We start from the raw sequence: 26,773 nt of genomic DNA, 5'->3' as shown, positions 1-26,773 counted from the left end.
TTTTGATACCCGTCCCTCTCAATCTTTTCAGACTTCCTCGCAGAAATCGGAAAGAAGAGGACGAACAGAACAAAGAGAAGAGCACGCCAAGTCCAAAGACAAGGAACCTGCTCATCTAAAAAAGAAATTACAATTTCCAAAAAAGAAGGTAGCCAGTATTAAAGTAGTTAACAATGCCGAGAATACTGAGGACACAACTGAAAAACGGAGAATGGGCTCAGACAATGCTAGACAGCGCAGCAGAAGTGAGCATAGCTCGCAAAGTCCTTATGAATCTTCTGGAGACAGTGGACACGAATGAATATCTTCAAGTGGAAACTGCAGACACCAGAGTTAGCAAACCTCACAAAATATATGAAATAACTTTACGTATAGAAGGGGATAAGACTAGAAAAATAAGGGGACTCTTTTGGGATAATCTCTCCAAGGGCTATGACATCCTTCTAGCTGAAAAAGACTGGCCACCAGAGTTTGTCAGGGACTGTCCTCATGGCGAAGAAATAATTATGCCTGCCTTCTCAAATCATATCCCAATTCATAAAAAATACACACTTGCCAGAAAGTGGGCAGTAGCTCAAGCTCCTGCTTTATATAAAAATCACGTAGGATGGGATGAGGACTCTCCTCCTCACAAAATCCAGTTAAAATCACAACCTACTGCACAAAGACAGTACCCAATTAAGCAAGAAGCTAAAAAACAGGTAAAAGAAATCCTAGATCAATTAGAATACCAGGGGGTGATTGAAACTTGCACCTCACAAATGAACAACCCTTTGTTTCCGGTCTCCAAACCAGACAATTCATATCGTCTAGTTTTGGATTACCGACACCTTAACTCATGTTGCAAAACTTTTGCAGTACAAAACTCGCATAGTGCTGCACTAATGAATAACATAGTGCGCAAAAAATACAAAACAACATTAGACATCTCTAATGGATTCTTTTGTCAAAACATAGCACCAGAAAGCAGATATTTGTCTGCGTTCTCAATAAATGGCACTCAAAAACAATTCTGTCGGTTAGCCCAGGGGTACAAGAATAGCCCAGGGGTATTCTCAGCGAGAGTAACAGAATTACTACAAACGTATGATGACGAAGCATTATCATATGTCGACGACATTTACCTAACAGATGATGACTTGGATACTCACTTGAAGAGAGTGAACACCATAATACTTGGGTTCGCAGCAGAGGGTTACAAATTCAACTTTAAAAAATCCAGAATTGCCCATCTAACAGTCCTGTTCTTAGGATATGAATTATCAAGTGAAGGCAAAAGCCTGGCTGACAATTTCCTAGAGAAATGTGCCGTACTCCAAGCACCTAGAACACTAAAAAACCTACAGTCAATTCTAGGCTTCCTAAATTTCGGAAGAACATACATTGCAAATTACGCAGAAAGGGTCAAGCCCCTTTATGATCTAATAAAACCAGATTTTAAAAGAACCAATTGGACTCAAATACACACAGAAATTTTGAGATCCTTACAAACAGACATGTTAATTAAAACAAAATTAGAAACATGTGATAACACACGCAATCTTGTGATTCGAGTCATCCCAGGAAGATGCGGATTCACATACCTGACCTCTAATGAGGGAGAAAAGGTACCAATTGCATTCAAATCACACCTGTACACTAAGGCTGAAATGAAATTTAGCCCAACGGAAAAAATTCTTACTGCAACACAGACAGCTATAGCAAAAGAACGAGCCCTGGCACAAGGTAAACGAATAATAATCGTGACACCGATACCAGCCCTGGAGGCTGTAACAAAAGCAAGCATTCCAAATGCTAAAGCGCTCCATCCGAGATGGATACAATGGGCTAATTCTCTTGCTGCATCAGACGTGGCATACGAATTTGATCCTAACTTAAAAACACAAGAATTTCTCCAATATGAATTTGAATGTCCTCCGCCGACCGAAATTCTGCCTCTAGAACATTACGGCTGTATAATATATACAGACGGATCAGCACAACCCGCCGTAGGGGGTAAACAAGCTTACAGTGCTGCGTGCGCGATTGTTAAAGGTCGCTGGCACGAAGGGAAATTTAAACCAGCTATCACTAAGACACAATCTCTGGGAGATTGTACAGCTCAGCGAGCTGAACTACTGGCGTTCAAGATGGCGCTTGAAAATACCGATCGAGAATTCCCCACACTCATAGTGTGCGATTCGTATTATTGCGTTCAGTCTTACAATGAATACTTGCAGATCTGGCTTCAGAATGGTTTTAAGGATGCAAAAGGAGGCACAATCAAGCATAAAATGCTCTGGGAACAAGTAGTTCTATTACAAAAAGAACTACCAAAGACTCACGTGATACATACGCTGAGTCATCAACGTGATGGCGTTCACGTTGCAGGGAATTCATTGGCTGATGAGGCCGCGAAGGCAGCTGTGCAAACGGCTTCCGTAGCTGCCATCACACGGTCAAAAACAAAAATAGACAGCGAAATATTACAGGCTGTCAGCGCTACAGAAAAGGATTCGATAGAAACACTCCCGAAAGGCTTTCCAGTAAAATACTCATACATAACCGATGCAAACAATGTTCCTTTTGCTCGAATCCCTGGAGTGGGGGATAGGGCAATTCTAAACATGGAACATAGGTTAGGACTGATAATAGCGGCACACGAAGGGCTTGCTTCTATACATGCTGGCGTCTCAGCCACAGTATCATTATTAAAACAGAGATACTGGTGGCCACAAATGAGAAGACAAACAAGGAACTATGTTTTAGAATGTGAAATATGTCAAAGAATGAAAGTATCAACGGTGAGACGACCAGCGCAGACGCCCCTTCTAATCTCGGATAAACCATTAGCCTGTGTTTACCTAGACCACTGTGGTCCCTTACAAAGGGATGGTAACTATAAATATATCTTGGTTGCAGTGGACTCATGCACGAGATTCATATGGATGTGGCCCCAGCGAACGGCTGACGCCAGAACTGTTATAAAAGATTTGCGAGTCTTTATCGGCACATACGCAATTGGCATGCTGCATTCGGACCATGGTCCTGCTTTTAGCTCTAGAGCTTATAAGGAGGCCATGGTCAGCATAAGCGTTACATTGCGGTACTCTTGTCCATTTCACCCTGAGGGGAACGGAATTGTTGAAAGAAAAAACCGTGACATAAAGCAATCTATAACGGCAAAGGTATTAGGTTCGGGAGCTGGGTGGGTCAAACATCTAATAAGTGTCCAACGTAGTCTAAATAACCTGCCAAGAAATTCTCTGAAGGGATTCAGTCCGTACGAATTATTATTTGGAACTAGGATGTTAGTCTTAGACCTCGACAGTCAGGCTTCAGTGGTGAAGGAAAAAAGCTTTGATATCAAAGATCGTTTGGCTATTTTGCAGGACTTAAACGAAACAAGAAAAGACCTGAGCAACATAAAGTTGAAACAGCAGCCAACAACCACTGAAGAACCACCACCGAAGAACCACCACCTGTCCTAGCAAGACCTGTCTGGATTCCAAAAGTCGGGGATCTAGTCAGAGAAAAGATTGCGGTAAAGAAGGAATTTGGGCCTTCTTACAGAAAAGCAGTTCCTGTCTTGTCTGTCAACGGGACAAGATCAGTTGTACTACCGCCGCTTGCCGGTAAAAAGGAGAACCGAGTTGTATCGATCGACCTGGTAAAACCACAATCATGTGGCCGATAACAAATAGTAGGCCAAGTGGACTCCCGATAAGTAGTAGAACACCAAGATTTGCTACAAACACAGAGGTTCAATCTAAGAGGCTAATCACATTCGAAACGCCTACAAAACTACAACAAGGACTATGCAACAATGCAATGGAACTTAGACCTCTGAAAACCCAAATAAAAACATTTAGCAGAGACACACCAATCTATAATGAAGTAACAAACGACTATGCAAGAAACAGTAATCCTGAAGCAATTGGAACAATTGACAGAACTGTATCCGGCTACTTCATAAACTTCGATGATTCCTCTGAAGGCTTCACTGAATCAAAAACACAGCCATCAACAAAAACCTTTAAAGATAAAGTTAAAGTACTTTTGAAACAACTGAAAGAAACATATCTAATTTCTCCATGGATTGAATTTTGGGTGGGTTTTGGTGCATTTATCCTCATACTTTGGCTCATCATGGTACTAACTTTGGGACGCTTCATTGAGGGAAAATATGCTAAAATGGACACAGCAAGTCAGAAAATCAACTTGATCCTCAAACCGCACACATCTTCACACGTCGAGAAAAGAGAACTTTCTTCAGTCAACTTCACAGCCAATCCTATACCGGGTGGGGTAGCATGGGACAACACTGACTACGAAATCTATGGTCCGGTTGAAATCCTGAAATATCCACACCAAATTAAGATCTCGTTGAGTGACTTTGTAAAACCAAGTTCATTTGCTGATGATTGGGACTTTGAAAGTATAAATAATATGATGTCTGACTTAGTGATGTCTGCTAAATTTACCAAACATGATTATTTGCAGGGTTCTACAAATTATGAAAGTATGTACTGTTATAACCACTATGGTAACCATTTTCTACATAGATCTGCACAACCTAGAAATGTTTTAAATTATAATCAATGGGAACATTGTGCAACCCCTCCAAAAGAAAGCTCAAGAACCTTTTATGACAAATATTCATATTTTTCAGGTTTTAACACAAGTAATGCTGAAACATTTTATTTCAAATTGTCAAATAAGACAGGGACAAAGACCATGATAACAAACACAAAATTGATATATTCAGACTCATTCTTTGAACAAATGAAAACTTTTGGTTTTGATTATTGGGACAAAAATGTTGAAGTAAAAAGTGTTTGGGGTACAAAAGAATGGCAAGTACAGGGTATAGAATCTTTGTTTAGAGCCTGCATGATCCCAGAACAAATTATATGTTCAACAAACTACCTGTCTTGGCTTAGCCAAAATCAAAGACTTAAATAAACCGTCTATTCCAAAACCAACAATGAACAGCAATAGCTCTACAGATGAAGAGATAGACGTAAACTATGTATTAAACCAAAACAGAACACATCCAGATTGGAAACAGTGGTTGATCTGGCCCACAGATACTAATAACTGTCAAGACAGATTCCTGAACAAAACACAGGGGTTCAAGATGACCAGGCCAGACCCTAGATATTCCCAAAGACAACACCCAGGGATAATAACCACCTACAGTGTGGGCAAAGTATGCCTTCAGTGGCTACAAACTTCCACACTGGCAGAAATTAAGCAACACCTAACTTTACTTACTGATGGTGCTGACTTGCGTGATTTCATTATGGGACCGCGCAAACAGCGTCAAAAACGTTTCATAGCAGCCTCTGTATATGCAGCATACAACGAGGCCTGGAAGGTGACTCAAATTGAGACAGCAGAAAGTATACGGGAAATTGACCGTATTAATTTGGAAAAATCACTTTCTGTAGTGGACAATGGGTTAATGACTCTGTCCTCCAGAATTTTTTCTCTGGACAGCATTGTGTCTTCAGCAATCGACATATTATCGCAAGACTTACTGTTGTTACAACACGGTCAGTCTCAATTGCGTTCTATTGTACAGCTTGGCTGGACGTTACAAAATCTGCGTTCAGGCTATGTGCCTTGGCGTTTAATCAACACAACGTCACTTTTCAATATCTTTAACCTTACTGATAAATAAATCAGTATGGCACAAAAGGGTGCTGATTATACAATCCTGAGCATTGAGAAACTTGAGAGATTACCAGTGACAATGTCAGAACGACCTGTCAGTGAATGGATAATACATGGGATAATAAATATTCCAATATCAACCTTCAGGTTTCAATACTGCCAAAAATATATACAGGCTGGCATGTACGAAAAATTGGGAAAAGGGTACATTAAAACAACATGGAACTTGCCCTATTCACATGCATGTGTCAGTAATAAAGGACAGAAAGTGTTTCTTAGTGGCAATAATTGTGCAATGTCACTGAGCGGTACACTTCTGTGTAACGGAATTAGTTTGCATGGAGCCTGTGAAGGGAATTCATATAACCTTTCATGTCACCAGCAAGGCGCACCTGCAACAGAGATAGAACCATTCTTTCAAAGACTCTATAATGGGAGTTACATTCTAATTGTAGATCGCAGATGTTGTAGTCTTATGCCCGGGACTCCTTATCTCATAACTACGACTGCGAAGGTCATGTGCTGTGGACACTCATTGTTCCCCAGCTCCTTTCCAGACAGGGAGGCAAGGGCATGGCCCGACTTGAAAATTACTTCTATTCGAATAGATACTTTAAGCAGAATGAAAACAGTGCTTCTTCAGACGCCGACCAGGCTCACGTCATCAAAAGAAACGTATGATCTCCTAGTCGCAAGGACGACTGCAGAGATTCACTCATTTTTATCAACTAATTCCCCCATACATTTCGCAGAAATCCTGAATGAAATCTTAAATATTTCTGATACCAGTGGAGTCTCAAAAGTATTTAAGACAGTATTTTCGATGGCATTAACACCATTCAAAGCCATACTGGGTATTTTTCCAGATTTCGTCCATTCGATTTTTGGCGGACTTCCCCTCATTTTGGGACTAATTGCAGGAATCCTATTCCTAGTCCTTATATTTCGTTATGGCAAACCGTGTCACAGACAAAACACCTGCGACAAGGGAAGAAACAATCCTAGCCATTGGATACCGGGACCGGATATCAAAAATCCTGGGACTACCCCGGCTTAGAGACCTGAACATGACTTGGTTTCTTTCATTTCGACCAATGTGGCAACGATGTGTTTTACCTGTATTAAGGTGCTTGCTATGCGGAGAAGAATGCGTGTTAGACACCTGTCTGACGCTACAATCGGATGCGCCAATGGATGCAGAAACATTGTTGAGTCCAATAAAGGCTCATGCTTTGTGCTGCCCTCAACGGCTACCAATCCTGATGACGGCATTCGTGGAAACTTCACCACTACGATTAAGGGGTAGTGAAGTTCAAGATGAAAGCAGCATTGATCAGGTACGACCTTCTGTCAGCAATACTAATCAAAATGTCAATGGAGACAATCATGCGCACGAATGCATGGTTACACCTTTTTCCGAGTTAGTGGAACTCTCCCAGGAAGCTGTTGACAGCTTTTTCGACAGTCTAAATGATATGATGTTCTCACCAGAGCAGAAATAGAAACTTTTGAGCAAGCTCGCACACGGCGTTCCCTGAATTTGGCCTTCAGCTAGAAAAGCAAAATACCATGAACAATTTTCCCTCCAGTTCACGGACAGCAATTTTTTTCAGCAGCCCCAAAATATTTTTACGAATTTTTCGGGACACTTATCTTCTGCTTAAAGTAATAACTATTCTTAGAGAACTAAAATTTCTATTTTTAGATACTTTATAGACATTAGCTGACCGCTGGTATGTTCATAATTATTTTGTTCTGTGATGGAATGGTCTCGAACCTTTTTTTCTGTATTAAGAGCCATTTCATGTGTAAATTCTCATATACAAATTAGTGATAATGTATAGATATGCGTGATTACATTAGCATTATTCTACAGCTTGAGTGCATATATTACATGTGACTGTTTTTTCCGTATATTTGATAATTTCAAAATGCATTTATGTATTTTGGGGTGGTAAGGTATACACAATACTCTACAGTATGTTTACTATGCATAGATTCGTAAATATGTCCATAGTTAGCGTGGAGTGGGTGTGATGTATTCCTATAGGTTCTGTATCGATCCCCCTATTCCTGACCCTATTCTGGTTAACAAGTTAACTAGCAGCCATCCCGTGATGCAGAAAACCCCCATGATGCAGAAACCGTTATCTGATTAAGCCACACTACGGCACAGGAACGTGTTATCTGATTAGGTCATAACGCTTGCAATCTAATTAGACAAGCGATATTCCTCCAGCCCCTGATAAGGCATACGGAGTTCTCATAACAAATCAAACCTATGACAACCTGGGAAAAACCCTGCGGCCATTGTTTTGATTTCACCGAGAACTTCAGCAAAAGAATGTGCTAACGACCAGGTCGTATGACATCCTTATTGACGTATCTATGTCCATCCTTACGTCAATCTCGGCACCTTAAAGGTATAAATATTACCGATATTGCCCTATGCAAACACACGTGGTGGTGACGAGATCGGAGCAGCCAGACTTGCCGAAGCCCAGAGCAGAGCAGACCCCGCTGGCGCAGCCCCGCCTTCCTGACGCGCTGAGAACGAGAAGCTGCCTTTCTCCCGCCGAGAAATCCAGCTCCGGCGCTTCCGGGTAGCCCTCGCAGGCAGCCTGGAATATCGAGACCAGAGACGAGAGATACCATCCCTCATTCATCCTAGATTCCAGGTACAGAACTGAATAACCCCTTGCAGAGAATTCTTTAGTCAGTCACTTGGCAAAACAAACTTAACTTAAACTGCTACTTTCTACTCCCGCCCACGTATTAGGCTTAGGTCAGGTACATTTGGGGTAGGCGTAGTTAGAAACACCAGTTGAGTACGATTAGTCAAATGTATATGTGTATGTATCTATTTTATCCATTTTAAACCATCATATGGCTTAGAAACCATATCAATGTTTTTACAGTATTATTTTATACTTCTGCTTTTAATGTATGCACTTTACTTAACCATAAGTATTGCAATAATATCGATCCATTTCTCTTGTATGAGAAAAGAGACTGATCAATAAATAACATCCTTTATTGAACACGCCCGTCTCTTCCTTTTCTCTACAATCTGGTGAGACTAAGAATGCACGTACTGACTGAGTAAAATAAGTCGTCTTTTGTTTTCACACGACTCTAGAGATACACTCTTGATTAGGGGAGAGCAAAGTTGTCATGTTCTATGGTTGTCAGAAACTAAATCCCTTCTTGTCTATCCAGGGAGGTTCAACCCCTCCTTGCCTATTCGAGAAAGTTTCTAGTGAACTCTGAGCTAGCTGGCAAACCCAAAACTTTAAGTCTAATATCGACAGTAGTAGACCTAGTTAACGTCTGGTCTAGGCCTATACTATTGAAGGTATTATTCCAATGCGCAGAGCCTATTGGGATAATAGGAACTACACTACAATGCCAGATGGCATATGCGGGCTCTGCAGTGGGATCTGAAGTTCCAGTGGGCGCAGCATCAGGGCAACCTGTCCGATCACGTCTATATCTTGGAGGGCACTGCCCGACAATTGCAGTGGTGGCTCACGAATCGCGATTGGGTCAATGGTAAATCTCTCTCCCTTCCTGAGCTACTCAGCATGGCGATCAATCCCCCGATCTGACTGCCTCTTCGGGATGATCTTCTGTCGTAGGAGCATGGGACGGTCCTCCACCCGAACCTGTTTAGCCTCCACCTCCATGCGTGGATATTGAGCGGCGACAGTTCACAGCTTTTGATCTTCCTCCTGAAGTCTGTGATGTCATTCTGGCAGCCAGGCGTCCCTCCACTAAGACGGTATACGCCTGCAGGTGGAACAAATTTGTGGCATGGTGCATAGCAAAGGCTGTGGATCCCCCTCTCTGCCCCTCTTTCTGAGGTTACTTCTGTTCCTTCTATCCTTGGCCCAGCAGGGCTCTGCTCTGCGCACTATCAAAGGTTATATTTCGGTCATCTCCGCCTTTCTATGGCTTCCAGATCAGCCTTCTCTTTTTAAGTCCCCGGTTATTAACCGTTTCCTGAAAGGCATTACGCACACATTTCCTCCGGTGCCGTTAATGCCTCAATGGGACTTTAACCTTGTCTTGACATGTCTGATGTGCGCTCCCTTCGAGCCCCTTCATAACTATCCTTTGCGTCCTCTCACTCTCAAGACGGCTTTCTGGATAGCTATCACGTCTGTCAGAAGAGTGAGTGAGCTCCAGGCTCTTTCTTTTAAAGCTCCTTTCCTTTCCGTTCATCCGGACAAGGTGGTTTTAAGGACCCGTCCTTCTTTCTTGCCAAAGGTTGCCACGCCCTTCCACATCGGGCAGACCATCAATTTGCCCACCTTCTTTCCTCCTCCCGATCCTTCAAAAGAGGAAGAGAGGGTCCACCGCCTGGACCCACAACGTGCGCTCCCGTTCTATCTGAAGCGCACACAACAGTTCCGTGTGGATGACCTACTCTTTGTTGGCTACGTCGGCGCCAAAAAAGGTCGGGCCGTGCACAAACGAACCATCTCTCGGTGGGTTGTTCTGTGCATAAAAGCATGTTACTCGTTGGCCAAGAAGGAACCTCCTGTGGGGCGGCGTGCCCATTCTATCAGGGCAACGGCAGCCTTGGGGCTCGGCATTCCCTTGCAGGACATTTGTCAGGCAGCTACGTGGGCTTCGTTGCACACGTTTACCAAGCATTACTGCCTTGACAGTCAAGTCTGGAGAGACGGCTTCTTTGGCTGTACTGTTCTCCTTGACCTTCTGGTGTAATCTTTTTCGCAGACCCACCATCTGGTTTGGCATTGCTGGGGAATCTATTCTAAGGTAAGGAATCTATCACTAATGTGTCTCTTTCAGATGCACAAGTTACTACTTGTGTAACGATATATCTATAAGAGACATTAGTTAGTGATAGATTCCTTACCACCCCACCCATCCTCCCCGTTCTGCGAACTGATTTCTAGGGTTACGGTCATCCCTTTCAGGGCCCTAGTTTCATGGCACCAGTGGTCAGTTTCTTGCATGGCTCTGTGTTCCTGGCGCGGAAAGTTGTGTACAGAACTGACGTCAGTGCGCATAGGTGGCGCCTAAGTAGTCTCCGTGATGTCATCTAGGCGAATACAACACCAGCGCCGGACGCGGAGCCGCACAACGCCACCTACTGACGCAGGGGTATTGCTGACGAAAAACATTTCCGGATCCAGTCTGACGTCGGAGGATATTCTAAGGTAAGGAATCTATCAGTAATTAATGTCTCTTACAGATATATTATTACACAAGTAGTAACTTCGGCGACTGGTCTCGACCAGCCAGCTACCGTAGACAGGTTTCTGACCTTCTGAGGTAAGAGGCTTAGCTCTCTGGTGCCAGGTACAAAGCCTGCTCTAGGCGAAGGTGTTCTCACCTGCTTCACGCAGAATGTGCTTTCCAGGGCAGGAAGCTTCAAATGACCTGCTGCCTTTGTTATGCGACCCAGGTCTCTCCAGATAGTGGAGGCCCACCCCCATGTCCTGATTCCACTTTTGGCTGCTTGATTGAAGGGAAAATTAGTAAGATTAGGAGGTGTGCCACGCTCAGCCAGCACTACTAGGGCGGGCCAACTGATGTGGACCCTACTTTTTAGATTCCTCCATCTTGTTTTGGACGGAATTAGCATTTTAGGTTCAGGGCTATGACCACGCTATGCCGACTTCCCACTGGAAGTGGTCATATAGAGGGTGGCGACTCACTAAAGGTATGTATTCCATTGGCTACTACCCTTCATTCCCTTTAAAAGCCTCTAAATTGAGTATTTAGGTGGCACCCTTGAACCCACGCACTTCGATTCGATGGATCAAGAGAAGGACGAAGAAGAGCCACTGCCTGGCGAGAACTGCAGCAGAACTGTGGACTTTTGGCATGAAATCCTGCCCACCCTCAGCCCTCCCTTGTCAGTCGTCCGGCGCTGGTGTTGTATTCGCCTAGATGACATCACGGAGACTACTTAGGCGCCACCTATGCGCACTGACGTCCGTTCTGTACACAACTTTCCGCGCCAGGAACACAGAGCCATGCAAGAAACTGACCACTGGTGCCATGAAACTAGGGCCCTGAAAGGGATGACCGTAATCCAAGACCCCTTGCGACCCAAGCCCCCATTTGGGACCTCTTGGACTTGTCCTCAAGTCCTCCTGTGCATCCTGTTTTTGGGTGGCCCCCCTTCTCCGTAGCACGCCAGCTACCAACCTCACCCGCACCCTCTCCCAGTAGAACCCAAGCAGTTCCCAAGAATTGCTGTTAGTACTTTGGACCTTGTCCCAGTACAACTCCGAACCCAGGAGGTGACCCCCGTGAAACAGACTGTACCTATTTTTATTCATCTCTGACTTTTCCTTCCCTAGGATGGCATTGTGCGTAAAGGTGCACAACTTTAAAAGCTTTACTTAGCTGTATGCATTGCTATTGAAAACATTACTTACCGGTGAATTAAGTTCTTGGTTTTTAAACATACATAAAAAGTGTTATTTTTCTAATTCTAATTTTATGTTGGATTTATTCTTAGAATATGCGTCTCCTTTATTGCCTCTGTGAGTACAACAAATGCTTAGCAGTGCCCTCTGTTACGCCTACCTGCTCGCCCACAATACCACTAAAGAGAGCATTGGTATTATCTATTTTAATCTCTGTAAGCCAATTGGGGACCCACTGGACTCTCTGCATGGTGTAGTTCTTTTAAGTACACTGTGTAGAGAGATAGCGTCCCACAGTATTGCCTGGGTATCTATTCTAAGATGAGGACTCTGCAGTTGGTATTCTCCATCAGAAGAATAAGATTTGTACCTTCGGTAACACCTTTTCTGGTAGAGACTCTATCTAACTGCAGATTCCTCCCCGACCCACCCATCCTCCCCATTGTGAGACCTGGGATCTTCACCTTAAGATTCCGTTTAGACAGTGCACATCGGTCATATAACATTGTTTTTTGCTTGGCTCCATTTTTTTGGTGCGGAAGTAGTCACACAAGAAACTGATGTCAGAGCGCCAGTGTGGCCCTTATGTGGGCATCGCAACGTCCCTTCACACAGACGACTTGTACGCAGAGCTGTCCAATGCCACTTAAGGGCATGCTGACATGATACCTGATGGTTATTTCCTCAGGAGCAGAAGATTTTCCCAACTTCTACTACACACAATAGATGATAAACATCTGCCTCAAGCACCAGCATGGGGGAAAGGGTAAGGGGATAAAAGAGAGACTCCTCAACGTCAGGTGCTTCTACTTTGCAACAGTACAACCCCATTTTATTTTGTTGTTTCTCAAAGAGGTACCTACAGTAAATTATAACATTTGTTACTAGGGACACCCTGTCTATTTAGCCTCTAAGCACACATTATGGCAATTACAATTATATGAGTGTAATACAATTCTCCTTCCTTGCTACCTGAACTCTTTTGAGGGTTTGCGTCTCTTTATTATTCAGTATCTTGCATCGGAGTAGATAAGATGCTGTTTTTTCTGGCTTAATTCCTGTTAATCAATGTGTACTGCTGACGAATAGTAGATTATTACTTGTTTGAGAAATTAGAATATTGAATGCATGTTAGTATCTTAATATTGTTGAATCATCAGTATATATATATATATATATATATATATATATATATATATATATATATATATATATATGTATTTCTGGATAGATTAGGATACTCCTGAAGTTTTTATTTTCCTTGTACTTAGTTTTAAATATTTTATTTTGCTATCACTGAATAGTCTATATTTCAGCTTGAAGAAATACATTTTATGCCACTTACTTCAGTCTATGGTACTCAAATTAATTACTCCGATAAATACAATCTGGTATAGAACCCTTGAATTCAATGTTTGCTCACGCACTCTGACGAGACACTATTCATCTGTGCAGAACTTTTCTTAGAGGTGACACTAATTACTGGAAATGCTATCAATGCTTCTTGAATTTTTCTCTGAAGACACTTGTGCTCAATAGAGATTAACAGACACTACTCTGCACATGTGAGAGAATGAACACTGCTCTCGGACTCACAAACACTACTGCACATGTGGAGGCATAAACGCTGCTCTCTGACTTTTTTCCTCACAACTTCTGTTGAGATAAAGATGTGCTATGGAGACACTACCATTCTCTTCATGGAAATCAGTTGTGCAACGCTTTGTTCGTGCGTGTGCATTAGCTTGAATCTGTGCCAACAACTAGACCGCCTTGTTATTTGAATTTGAGCATTGGTGGCCATATTGAAAACCTTGCAATTTCCTCCTTGTAATCCTTTCAACAGTATTTGAAATAACTTCCTGCATGGTCATGTTCTTTTCCACAGTGGAGATCGTCTAATTGTAGGAAGCTGGCTTAGTATATAGGTTCCACCTATGGTAAGGCACTGTGCACTGAGTCCAGGCAACCTTTAGTGATAGTGGTTAGGTTCCTGATAACCAAAGCTCTCAAGGGGTAGCTGTGGAGAGCAGCTAAGCATTATTCAGGAGGGTGTAAAGCCGGTACATTTACCACATAGTCAGCAAGTTTCAAATGAGAAAGAACCACACCAGTGCTTACAAAATACAGTATTTATTATAACAACATTAATAACTATCTTGGTGTATCTCCTACCCGGAGATACCAAATATATATCAGGAATACTTCAATAACAGGTAAGTAGCATGCGGGGCCATATAGGGGGTCCAAACTCTATAGTAAGAAAGTGGTATAAGAGGTAAGTACCAAAACGAGACTCCCGTGGATACCCAGGGAACTAGGATACCTACACCAGGAAGCCCAGGTGCATAGGGATGAAATGGCATCGGAACCGCCGTAGGAACCAATGGAGGATCTTTAATGTCCGGCTGCTGCATCGAGGACCAGGACGGTGGAACCCAAATGTGAATTCTGGACAAAAAGCACCTGAAAGCAGAGGGGACAGTGCCCAAACCACCCAGAGGTGTCCAGGAGCCGTAGTAGCACTATGCTACTCTTTGTCAGAAGTACTTGCTGCAGCACGACAGTCTTGATGGAGCAGCTGTGTAGCCATGGTGACGATGTAGGAGCACAAGAGTAATCCACGAGCTGTTCCACAACGGATGAGGAATTCAGGAAGGTCATTGGCCGGTAGGACCACCAACAAGCCCGGGCAGCCGCAACAGTCAGGTTGCAGAAGAAGATGCTTGGATGCAGACCATCGAGGTACGTGGGGCTAACCCAGCAAGGGTAAGTGAGAGCTGGCCCCCAACATGCAGGAGAGCCCACAGGAAGTGTTGGAGCCCCCTTGAGGACTGTCTGGCACCTGTCACTTGGAGTAGCAGGGAAGCCTCAGCAGCGCACAGAAGATGTAGGCCCCCGGTGCAGAGGATGCAGGCATGACATTATTCTTGGGACTGTGAAATGCTGGAGGCTGGGTTTTCTTGGAACTTGAAGATCTTCAATGAAGAGAGCCAACAAGTCTTGGCAATTGCAAACAAACGTGGAGCACAGGGAGGTGGTTCACGTTGGCTGGAGAGGCATTACAGTCAACCAATTTGCAGGGAAAACTGGTCAGGCCTTTGGAGAACCAACAAATCACTACCTGTGTTGCAGAACCAGGTGTTGTCCATGGGAAACAGCATCAGCAAACCGGTTGCCCACGTTGAGGTGCCTGCAGATTCAGGGAAGTGACTCCTTCACTCCAAGGGAGATTCCTGCTTGCTTGGATGTAGGCAGAGTCCTTGCTGACTTTGAGGATGTACAGCCATGGAGTTGCAGAAATTTGAAGAGCACGGAGAAAAAGTTGCAGCAGGAGTCTTCATGCCGGAGCAGTCTTGTCTATAGTCCTGGCTGGAAGAAACCGCAGAGTTCCAGTGTCCACCTACAGAAGAGTCTGTCCAGATGAATCTAAGGTCCCACCCTTAGGGGAGCCCTTACGTAACCCTAAAAAGGGGATGGACCTCTTCTGTGGTGACCCACCAATCGGGGGGGGGGGCGCTATTCTGCTGGTCTAGTCAGTCAAATGCTCCGGGTCAAGATTTAACAAGGCAGAATCAAGTGGCCACTGGAAGGAGCTCTGGACACCTCCCTAGGGAGAAGCTGGACAGGTGGTGGTCACTCCTCTATCCATTGTGTAATTTTGCGCCAGAGCAGAAGCCAAGGGCTCCTGAACTGGGCAAAACTGGTTTAGGCAAGGAGGGCATATGTGGTGACAACCAATGTGGTGTTTCTGTTGAAGCAGAGGTTTATGATCTTTCGTAAACTTGTGGTTCTTTACACTTTTTTCATGACCCTTAGTTCCTGTCAGTCAGGATTATGGGAAAATTATGGGGCAGCTATTCTGCAGAATTCTTTTCAAAGCTGACAATGGCTTCCTCTAATGCGCTCGCCTGAGGTCTTTTGGTGGCTGATATTTGCTGGTCCGCCACTTGGCCCTACATACCTTTATGAGATATTAATGCTACACATCTCAGGCATGCAGTAACTTCAGACTTTGACAGTGCTCTGTTGAATGGGTTTGTTTTTTAATCAGCACAATTAAGTTCCACTTCCCTGTATAATATTGCTTGGGAACTCCGTCATAAGGGGAAGAATCTACTTGAATAAGTATGCATCAGTAAGAAAAGTTACTCACCCTCAGTAAATATATTTCTGATAGATACATCTGCTGTGTGGATTCCTCACCTTGTGAATATCCCCCTTGCGTCAGCAACATTCAGAAATTCTTTTTTCGTAGCCTCGCGCCGACGTGTACTCATGACGTCATAGAGACACGACCTCGCTCGCGACTCCGCTGACGTCACCGACGCCTATAATAGGCCCACGCCGGCGTGATGACATCAGTTCCCTTTTTTCCGCGTCGTCGACGCTAACGGTTATCGGGAATCTCTGTAGCCAACGAATATTTTGTTGCCTATATTGTTGCCATTTTCTGCTTCTCTGTATCCTCTCTCTTCGACAATGTCTTCGAAAAAGACCGGCTTCAAGCCCTGCAGAGAATGCGGCAAAATGATGTCCATTACCGACCCACACAGCGACTGCATCTGGTGCTTGAGCTCGGACCATGATGTGGATGACTGTTCTTCGTGTAAGAAGATGAACCCGAAGGCCCTGAGGGAGAGAGAGGCGAAGCTCCTGGTGGCTAAGCTGAAAGCTGGAAAGGAGAAATCGTTGAGGTCTCGTTTTCGAAGGGCGAGGTCGAGGTCTGGATCTCGAGGGAGGTCATCCTCGAAGTCGGCTTCGGATCATGTTTCGAAGAAGAAGAAACATAAGAAGAGGAGACATGAGTCCTGACGTCGTACTGGTAAGGAGTCGGGATCGAGGTCGAGGTCACCAAAGAAGGTACGTTCGAAGGTGGTGACCCTTGATGTTTCGGATCCAGAACCTGAAGGTGAGGCCTCTCCATCGGAGTCGCGGGCGCCGGCTCCGGCTCCGTCTCCGAATCCATCTCCGGCGCCGTCCCCGGCCCGAGATGAGGAAGAGCTTCGAGAGGATGGGGATTCCGCGCCTATAGATGAGCCGAATCCGAGCACTCTTCAAGACAGACCTGAGGGTTTTCAACCGCCCTTTCCGACCCCAGGCCAGGACCCATCTGCGTTTCTCAACGCAATGTATGGAGTCTTTTCAAGGGCGTGATACCCCTCTGGTGCACCTTCGGGTCCCATGGGTCCTCTGGCTTTTAGTTTAGGAGTCCCTCACTCCTATCCTCCGGCTCCATTTATGCCTTACATGCCGGCTCCGACGCCGCCGTGGCATTTTCCACCTCCACCGAAGCCATCGACGCCGGTCCCGGCGTCACCTGCTCCGAGTCGGCCTCGAGCACATCCCTCCGAGCCATCGAGTTCGATTCCGACGTCGATCCCGAATCCGTCGGAGCCGGTGGTGGATCCGGTGGCGAAGCGTGTCAAGGTGAGATCCAGAAGAGAGGCTCAACGCCTGTTGGAAGAAAGGAGGTACTTAGATTCACATTCTGACATTGAAGAAGGTGAATTGGATGAGGATTGTTTTGAGGAGTTGGCAGACACAGGAAGCCTGGATTTCTCTCCAGAGTGGGAGTTGCCCTCAGGCTCTAGTACACCTTCTAAGGATGTTCAACCCTACCATTTGATTATGAGGAAGGCTGCCGATCTCCTTAAATTGACTTTGCCGACTGCAGAATTTAAATCTAATATTCTGACTGAAGTCTTGCATTCTCCAAGTTCAGTGGTGGAACCTCTTCTTCCTTTTAATGATGCTCTGACAGAGCCCATTTTAGAGGTATGGAAAAAACCTTTGTCGGCTCCTGCTGTTTCTAAAAGTGTAGCCAGGAGGTACAGGGTCGCCCCTGAGGACCCTGCCTTTTTAACCTCTCACCCTTCACCGGAGAGTTTAGTCATTCAGGCTGCATGTTCCAAGAAGAACGTTAGTGCTTTTCCTCAGGTTCCTTGTGAAAAGGAGGCAAAGAAGCAGGATCAGGTGGCAAAGAAGACCTTCTCCTCTGCCAGTATGGCATTAAAGTCATCAAATGCCACTTGTTTGATGGGGAGGTATTTGCACGCACTTATGGACTCTTTGCGTGTTCTTGTTCCAAAAGTTCCTGATGACAGCAGGAAGGACTTTGAGGAAGTCATCTCTGACGCTCAGGCGGCGGCTCGCCAGGTCATTCAGAGTGGTCTGGATACTGTAGACTCTGTGGCGCGCATTATGGGCACTGCTGTCGCTACTAGGAGGTCCGCCTGGTTGAAATCCTCGGACTTTTCGGCGGATGTTCAGGTTACATTGTTAGATCTTCCATTCGATGGTTCTGGCCTCTTTGGGAAGAAGGCTGATGCGGCCCTTGAGAGGTTTAAGGATAGTAGAGCGACTGCCAAGTCTTTAGGTCTTCAAATGAGAGGTTCTTCGACTGGCAGAAGATTCAGGGGTTTTGGTCGCTCTTCCTTTCGGAATTTCCGGCAAGGCCAGCAGCAGCAGCAACAACAACAGCAGCAGCAAAATTCCTTATATAGATCATATAGGGGAAAGCAGAGAGCACGTCCTCGTGGACGTCAGGCCTCTTCCTCCTCCACTTCCTCTAACCCCCCTGCCCCAGAAAAGCAGTCCTAGATCCGCCATTCAGGATCATGTGGGTCCGGTTGGGGGCCGGCTTACCCATTTTCTACAGGATTGGGAATCTGTTACATCAGATCTTTGGGTTCTCAATCTTGTGGAAAATGGGTATGCCCTTCCCTTTCGGGAATTCCCTCCCAATTACCCTCCTTGCCAGGGGTATTGCTCCGAGGAACATCTGTCACTTCTGCAGGAGGAAGTGTTGACTCTGATGAGAAAGGGTGCGATAGAGGTGGTCCCAGAGCAGGAAAGGGTTCAGGGATGCTACTCCCGGTATTTCCTGATTCCGAAGAAGGATGGCAGACTTCGTCCAATCCTGGATCTCAGGATCTTGAATCTCTATCTGAGACAGGAGAAATTCAAGATGCTCACCCTTGCTCAGGTTCTTCAGGCGCTGCAAGAAGAAGACTGGATGGTGTCGCTCGACTTGCAGGATGCTTACTTTCACATCCCAATCCTGAAGTCGCACAGGAGGTATCTCCGTTTTACAGTGGGATCGCAGCACTACCAGTTTGCGGTCCTTCCGTTTGGACTTACTACTGCGCCTCGAGTCTTCACCAAGGTGATGGCAGTGGTGGCGGCGCATCTCAGGAGATCAGGGATTCCAGTATTCCCTTATTTGGACGACTGGCTGATCAAAGCAGAGTCGTCGGAGAGAGTGCTCCATCATCTGCGAGAGACAACCCAGTTGTTGTACAGGTTGGGTTTTTCGATAAATGTACCCAAGTCTCACCTGGTGCCCTCCCAGCGCAACCTGTTCATAGGTGCCGTACTGGACACAACTGTATGTCGTGCATTCCCTCCTCCTCAAAGGATTCGCGACATTCAGGAAATGATTCCTTTATTTTTCAATGGAGCGGTTGTTCCAGTCCTGAAGGTCCTTCGTCTGCTCGGTCTGTTGGCTTCATGCATTCTGTTGGTCAACCATGCACGCTGGCACATGAGGGCGCTCCAGTGGTGCCTCCGCAGGCAGTGGTATCAGCACAACGGAGATCTCAGGGAGTCAGTGAGGATCTCCAGAGAAGCTGCGGCGGATCTGTCTTGGTGGGGCGTGGAAGGCAATCTGTCTCAAGGAAAGCCTTTTCAGCTGCCTCCATCGGTGGCCACAGTGATAACGGATGCATCCACTCTCGGGTGGGGTGCTCATCTGGGGGATCTGGAGGTCAAGGGCCTTTGGTCTCCAGAGGAAAGGTTGCTTCACATAAACCTTCTAGAATTGCGGGCGATACGTTTGGCGCTCAAGGCCTTCCTCCCTTCCCTTTGCGGTCAGTCTGTTCAGGTCCTGACGGACAACACGACCGCGATGTGGTACATCAACAAGCAGGGAGGAGTAGGGTCGCAGTGTCTCTGCAGAGAGGCTCTGCGTCTCTGGTCCTGGGTTCAGGACCATCAGATTTGTCTGATGGCGAATCATCTGGCTGGAGTGCTGAACGTTCGTGCAGACAGTCTCAGTCGTCAGTTCTCTGCCGATCACGAGTGGAGGCTTCACCCGGAGGTAGTTCACGACATCTTTCAGATGTGGGGAACTCCTCGGGTGGACCTGTTCGCCACTTTCGAGAATGCGCACTGCCTGTCATTCTGCAGTCTCCAGTATCCGATGCAAGGAGCCTTGGGGGACGCGTTTCAGTTGAGTTGGGGAGGTCAACTCCTTTACGCGTTTCCTCCCATACCTTTGATTCCTCGGGTTCTGAGGAAGATTCGCCAAGACCGGGCCCAAGTCATATTGATCGCCCCGGACTGGCCAAGAAGGGTGTGGTATACAGATCTTCTCCACCTCTCCTCTCACCCGCCGCTCCGTCTCCCTCTCAGGGCAGACCTCCTCTCTCAGATGGAGGGGCAGGTTCTACACCCCCACCTCCAGACATTGCACCTTCATGCCTGGAGATTGAACGGGGCAACCTGAATTCCTTTTCCCTCCCTCCTGACGTTGTGGATGTCATCTTGTCAGCCAGGCGTGGCTCCACTAAGTCCATCTATTCTTATAGATGGTCGAAATTTGTCACGTGGTCTGGGGAAAGGTCTATTGATCCATTGAAGGCCCATTTGTCTTATGTTCTCCAGTTTGCCCTTTCTCTGGCGCAGCAGGGGATTGCGGTTGCCACGGTGAAGGGTTACCTTTCGGCGCTGTCAGCATTTCTCTGTTTACCTGACCAGCCTTCTCTTTTTAAGTCTCCTGTGGTCTTAAGGTTTTTGAAGGGTCTTACTAATAAGTTCCCTCCTTCGCCTTTTATTGTGCCTCAGTGGGATTTGAATCTTGTATTGACTTTTTTGATGGGTGCTCCCTTTGAGCCTCTCCATAAATGTCCCATGAGGCTTCTTACCCTTAAGACAGTCTTCCTGGTTGCAATAACCTCGGCAAGGTGGGTTAGTGAGCTTCAAGCTCTTAGTTCCAAACCCCCATTCCTGACCATTCATGCTGATCGAATGGTTCTTAGGACCAGGGCTGCTTTTCTGCCTAAGGTGGTAACTCCCTTCCATCTAGGACAGTCCATTACCCTTCCTACCTTCTATCCTCCCCCTCACCCTTCCAAGGAGGAAGAGAGACTGCACCGTCTGGACCCTAAGAGGGCGGTGTCCTTTTACTTGGACAGATCCAAGGACTTTCGTTTGGAAGACCAGCTCTTCGTTGGATTTGCTGGTTGCAAGAAAGGAAGAGCGGTCCATAAAAGAACTTTATCGAGATGGATCGTCCTCTGCATAAAGATCTGCTACTCTTTGGCCGGTAAGGAACCACCAGAGGGTATAAGGGCTCATTCTACAAGAGCTAAGTCTTCATCCTCAGCATTGGCTAGAGGTGTACCTGTTGAGGATATTTGTAGGGCGGCAACTTGGTCTTCCCTCCACACTTTCGCGAAGCATTACTGCTTGGATTCCGAAGTGAGGAGGGACGGTCACTTTGCTCGCTCTGTCCTTCAGGATTTCCTGGTTTAGAAGAGTGGACACCCTCCTCCGGGAGTGGGGACTGCTGTGGGATTCACAAGGTGAGGAATCCACACGGCAGATGTATCTATCAGAAGAACAAGTTACTTACCTTCGGTAACGCTTTTTCTGGTAGATACAATATCTGCCTGTGGATTCCTCACTGACCCACCCGCCTCCCCGTTGTCCACTCTTCTATGCCAGAGTTACTGTAATGTAATGTATATATATTTTGTTGTCAAGGAAATGTTTCAATTGCTTTCCTGCTTTTGCTTAACACTGTGTGTTTTGCCTTGAGTATTGTGTACTATGTATACTTGTATATTTCTACTGTCATTGGTCCGTCCGTGTGCCTCGATGGCACGGGAAAAAAGGGCGGAACTGATGTCATCACGCCGGCGTGGGCCTATTATAGGCGTCGGTGACGTCAGCGGAGTCGCGAGCGAGGTCGTGTCTCTATGACGTCAGGAGTCCACGTCGGCGCGAGGCTACGAAAAAAGAATTTCCGAATGTTGCTGACGCAAGGGGGATATTCACAAGGTGAGGAATCCACAGGCAGATATTGTATCTACCAGAAAAAGCGTTACCGAAGGTAAGTAACTTGTTCTTCTAATGGATATTACACCTACCTGCAGATTACTGACTGCCACTCATTAACCTCCTCATGAGTTACCACCAATATTGATAAGATCCCAAGGTATTCTAAGGTATCATCTGCTGTAATCGTAACTATCCATTCTCTTGTGGTACCTCTCTGCACTTCTCGATGGGCCACTGAAAAAATTCTAGGAACTGTTACCAGCACAAATTTTGACACAGTATACCCTGATGGCATCACATGCAGGGCAGACAAAGACGAGACTGAAACCACATTGCACAACCTGGTTGCGCTGGAGAGTTATTGCTGGGGAAAAGGTTGTTTGGACTAAGTCTGGGTCATCGAGGATATTCATAAGATGAGGGACCTGCTCGCAAACTCCCTAAAAGAAGATTGAGATAGTAATTTGCTCTCTACATGCACCCACAGATGTATCTGCTGTTCTTCATAGCCATGCTTGCATGATACTATTAAAGATGTCTAAGCAGTTTCTAAAGACCAATTAAATATGGTTGTCTTTAAGGCTCTGCTAAAATGTTGGTGTATCTCTGCCCTTGGCCGGTCGTTTTTCAGAAGAGGTCATAGTTTCTAAACACTCTGGAGGAATACTTTGCGGATACTGTGGCTGTAAGAAGATAAGATACATTACTATATTTTGAATACTATATGTGAGCAGGCAATTGGTCCTAAAATCACCCTGTTGCTGCACTGCAACCTGTGTTTGGCCTTGAAGCTGGCTTATTATAGTCAACATGTATGGGATTGGAAAAAGCATGGATGAGTTTAAATGTCTGAATTTTGATGAGCCTTGATCGTCTGTGGTCCCACTGTTCTATGTTTTTTTCCCACAACCTATTTTATTTGAATTTGATATAATACAATCCGGATACATCCAGGCACGGTGCCACATTTATTGCCATCATGAAGTACATCTGTATCTTCTGAATGCCCACCGGCCCCAATTGCAGTCTGCCTTAATAAGACACAAATCCACATATAGTCCTATTGGAACAAAAATGTAACATGAAACAATATGCATCTGTACACCTCACATTCCCACCCGCCGCCCCCTTAAGTAAGTGTTGTGTTCCGCACTGCCCACTGTTCTATGTTAACAGGTACTTAAATGAGATATGTACAGTAGCAATCAATCTGGTTACAAATCTTTATTTACATATGAAGTAACAAGATGCAACATACTGACTTTTGACAGTGCAGTAGTGAGTATTTCTTAAGCAGTCTGTAGGGATTGCTATTAGTAGTGTGCCTGGGACTGTCTTCTTCTAAGGTGTATGCAGACTCATGCATGACAATGACTAGCATGTCATGCATGTGCTAACTTATTAACAAGTCTTCGATTCATTTTGGCAAAACAAACTACAATGATCACAACCTAATGGCTCTTTTGTTGGCAGTCACTATTGGCTAACCTATTTAAGCTCTTCCTGTGTGGTTATTTTCCTATTGTTACTTCACTTTCACTCTTTAGGATAGTAGTTGATTTGGTTTTGTTTTATATGAAAGGCAAGGTTGCTAAATAGGCACTTATGGAAATAATTAAAGTTAGGAGCAGGGCTTTACAGACCTCATATCATCTGTTTCCTTTAACTCCAACATATTACACTTTTCAACCTTGTATTAAGGCTAAAACTGTACTGAACTAATTGTGATTCTCAATCAAATATAAATACAGGGCATCACATCAAATACAAATATTAGTTAATCCCTGTCTAAATTTGATGATTGCGCAAATGAATGAAATTCTGTGAAATGTCTCTGCTTGCAGCTGCTGAACCAGGTGTTGAATCGGGTGACAGCAGAGAGGAACCTCTTCGACAGAGTGGTCAGCCTTCGTCTTCCAGGTCAGCTTAATTGTTTTCACTGCCATTTGTGAGAATTAAAAATTCCTAGACTATGCAAAGAACACCAGAGATCCTCTTTTTCACTTGACTGCCTTTCCCCAGCCTATATTGAATGTCAGTTCTCTGCTCCTTATGCAGTGATCTAGCAGTGCTGAATAGGAAACAATGACTTCTTCAGCCCAGCTGGACTAGGAGAGGGAAGAATGAATTGAATGATGAGCCCTTTTAGGTTCTGAGAAGGCGAATGGCATATGGGCTCTGCTTCGGTCATCTAAGATCTACAGGATAATAGTAGGCGAGATTGAGGCTGTGTCGAAAGACATTAGATAGAAACTGGAGGATCTAACTTGGGAGAGTGATGTCTACAAAAGGAAATTGTACAACACTGAGCTAGGGTTCATCCCTGCCCTTCTACTGACAGGGGTGTGCTGATAACTGCGAAGACACGGGAGCACTTTGTAAATTGATGTTCCTACACACCTATGTTGGTTGGAATTATGGAGTGGGTTACTTATATGAAAAAGATTAAAAATATCAAACTAGTGGGACAAAAATAACTTTATTCACTCTCCTAGTCGATAGTGACCAGTGTGGTAGGACTTTTTCCTGATACTTCAGCTGAAGTGCAGGAGATTAATTCCTTTCCACGTAATGGATTGAATGCCATTTTTAGATTAGACTAGAGTTTTTTGATCACCTATGATGGGGAACCCACCTGAGGGTTCTGGGAGTTTCTGTGAATTCTCCGAATGACAACAGTCATGTCAGCTGAGTTATGGGGGGTCTCAAAAAATTAAACCTCTAAACCCTTCTTACAGGCCAGGTCTTCCATGAAACCTTATTAAGCAAGTTCAGCATTGTCAGGGAAAACTCAATAGAAGTGGTACAAGGGGAATACAAGGTGCATCAGCTTTCAACCGCTGCTGGTGAACCCAAACACCTTCTTCAAACTCGTAGAAACTGCCATTGTGAGCTCCGAAACATAGGAAACACTGGTGTTCTTTGTAGAATAGGAGAACATAGTACCAGTTACACAGAAGTGGAGATAACTGAAACCGATACAGCTTACAGTTGCTGTGGGTTTTAACCCCCCTTCCACTACTCATGTCTTTCCTCCTACAACTTCGTAAGCAGGATGTGGCGACTTCGGCTACACTAATGAACTGGCAAAAGTATGAAAGTAAAGATTCTTGAGTCATCTTTCTCATTGCTTTCTTGTGCAAGGGAAAGCTTGTAATCACTCTAAGGAGTCTTGATTGACTGGAAGGTTTCTGGGACTGTTAGATACACGCACATCCTTTTAAACTACACAGTGCAGATCCATACCTCTACCCATGCAGAGGCCACTTTTGACAAGTGTGAGCATTTTGTGAGTTTGCCACATTCTAAAAAATCTTGTAGATACAAATTACAGACCAAACGTGCAGTTCCAGCTAGAGGTACAGTTGCTTCTGCCCACGAACAGCCTGCAACTGGGATATTTCAAAGAAATAGAATATGTAGTGGGAACTCCATGTCTGTCCAAATCAGTGGTTCTAAGATATGCAACTTCATTATATTTATTGCCAACAAGGATACCCTTACGCGTTATCGACAGTGCTTATAAAGGCATTATAACTAATGACTCGCTTGCAGAAATAGAGGCAGGTTCTTAGTTCCCCATCACAACATCTACCGCCTGTGTTTTGAACGCTTCCATGTGATTTCATATGCTATTTTTTAAATTATTTTAGAATTACTAGAATGTTTAATATGTTGTGAATATCACTACCAGGGTACCTGCACCAATATCCAAATGATGCTGTATATGATGATGGGACTCATGATGGAAAACAACTATTATTGCTAAGTAACATTGTCTTTCCTTAAACAGGAGGTGTTCTTTGGTAATGTATGTGATGTTTATATGTATTCTTTTAGTTAATTGTGTAAGTATCAGTGCCTTTTGTCTCCATAGGTTTAGAGAGTGTGGATCACTATCCGATCCTTGTTGCTGTGACTGGAATTCTTGTACGCCTTTTGGTGGACAGTGAAGAACAAGGGTAGGTCAATGTTCCGTCTCATTTTTAAGGGCACCTTTGTTTTAAATGGTTTAGTTTGTACTTTTCCTTCTCACAATCTGGATGATATTCGCTATGTTGTAATTGATATTGTGGGGAAAATGGGGAGGCATTTAATCCTTGACTTGGATTTAAAATTGTTAACTTCATGAAAAATCAACTAAAACAAAGCATGGAAAAGAGCTGAAGTGGGTATATGTTATGGGAATATAAGAGTGGCCATACATTTAATGAATAGTGGATTTCAATTTGCTTTGTTTGAAATATCCCATGGACTGTGTAATTCAGGCATGTGTACACTTCATTGATTTAGAAACAGTGGATGGTTAGACAGAGTTTTTTGTTCATTCAGTAATGGCCTCACACCCTGGGAAGTCAATCATACTATCTTGGGATATGTAAAGTTCAAAACTCATTAGGTAGTTTTGGAAAACTGATAGTTCCTAATGCTTTTGTAAGCAGGGCTACTAGTCTGAGTAAAACATAATACTTCCTCCAAGCTGCTTTAATAGAATTTGAGTTATTTAGTTCTATCGTCTAATGTCGGCCATTTCAGGAGGACCCAGTTTCCGTCATAAGCTAGCTTCTGCCATTATATGCCTCCATCCCATTTCTAACCAAATGCTAGTCAGTACCACCATGCCAAAGTACCCATTAACC

The 26,773-nt window shown here is 44.7% G+C and overlaps 1 protein-coding gene across 3 annotated transcripts in view; it reads left to right on the top strand.

The window, feature by feature from the left end:
- Positions 1 to 26,773, top strand: part of RNF123 (ring finger protein 123) — a 1,600,675-nt gene that overhangs the window by 1,007,238 nt on the left and 566,664 nt on the right. For all 3 annotated transcript variants that reach the window (XM_078661207.1, XM_078661208.1, XM_078661206.1), the window contains exons 34-35: positions 23,978 to 24,053; positions 26,011 to 26,095. In XM_078661207.1, the coding sequence (XP_078517333.1) occupies positions 23,978 to 24,053; positions 26,011 to 26,095 (161 nt within the window). The remainder of the gene's footprint in view (positions 1 to 23,977; positions 24,054 to 26,010; positions 26,096 to 26,773) is intronic.

This window comes from Lissotriton helveticus, chromosome 9 (assembly GCF_964261635.1).
Source record: "Lissotriton helveticus chromosome 9, aLisHel1.1, whole genome shotgun sequence".
NCBI classification, from domain to species: Eukaryota; Metazoa; Chordata; class Amphibia; order Caudata; family Salamandridae; genus Lissotriton; species Lissotriton helveticus.
Note: the sequence above shows the minus strand (reverse complement) of the source record. Positions and strands in the feature narration are given on the sequence as shown.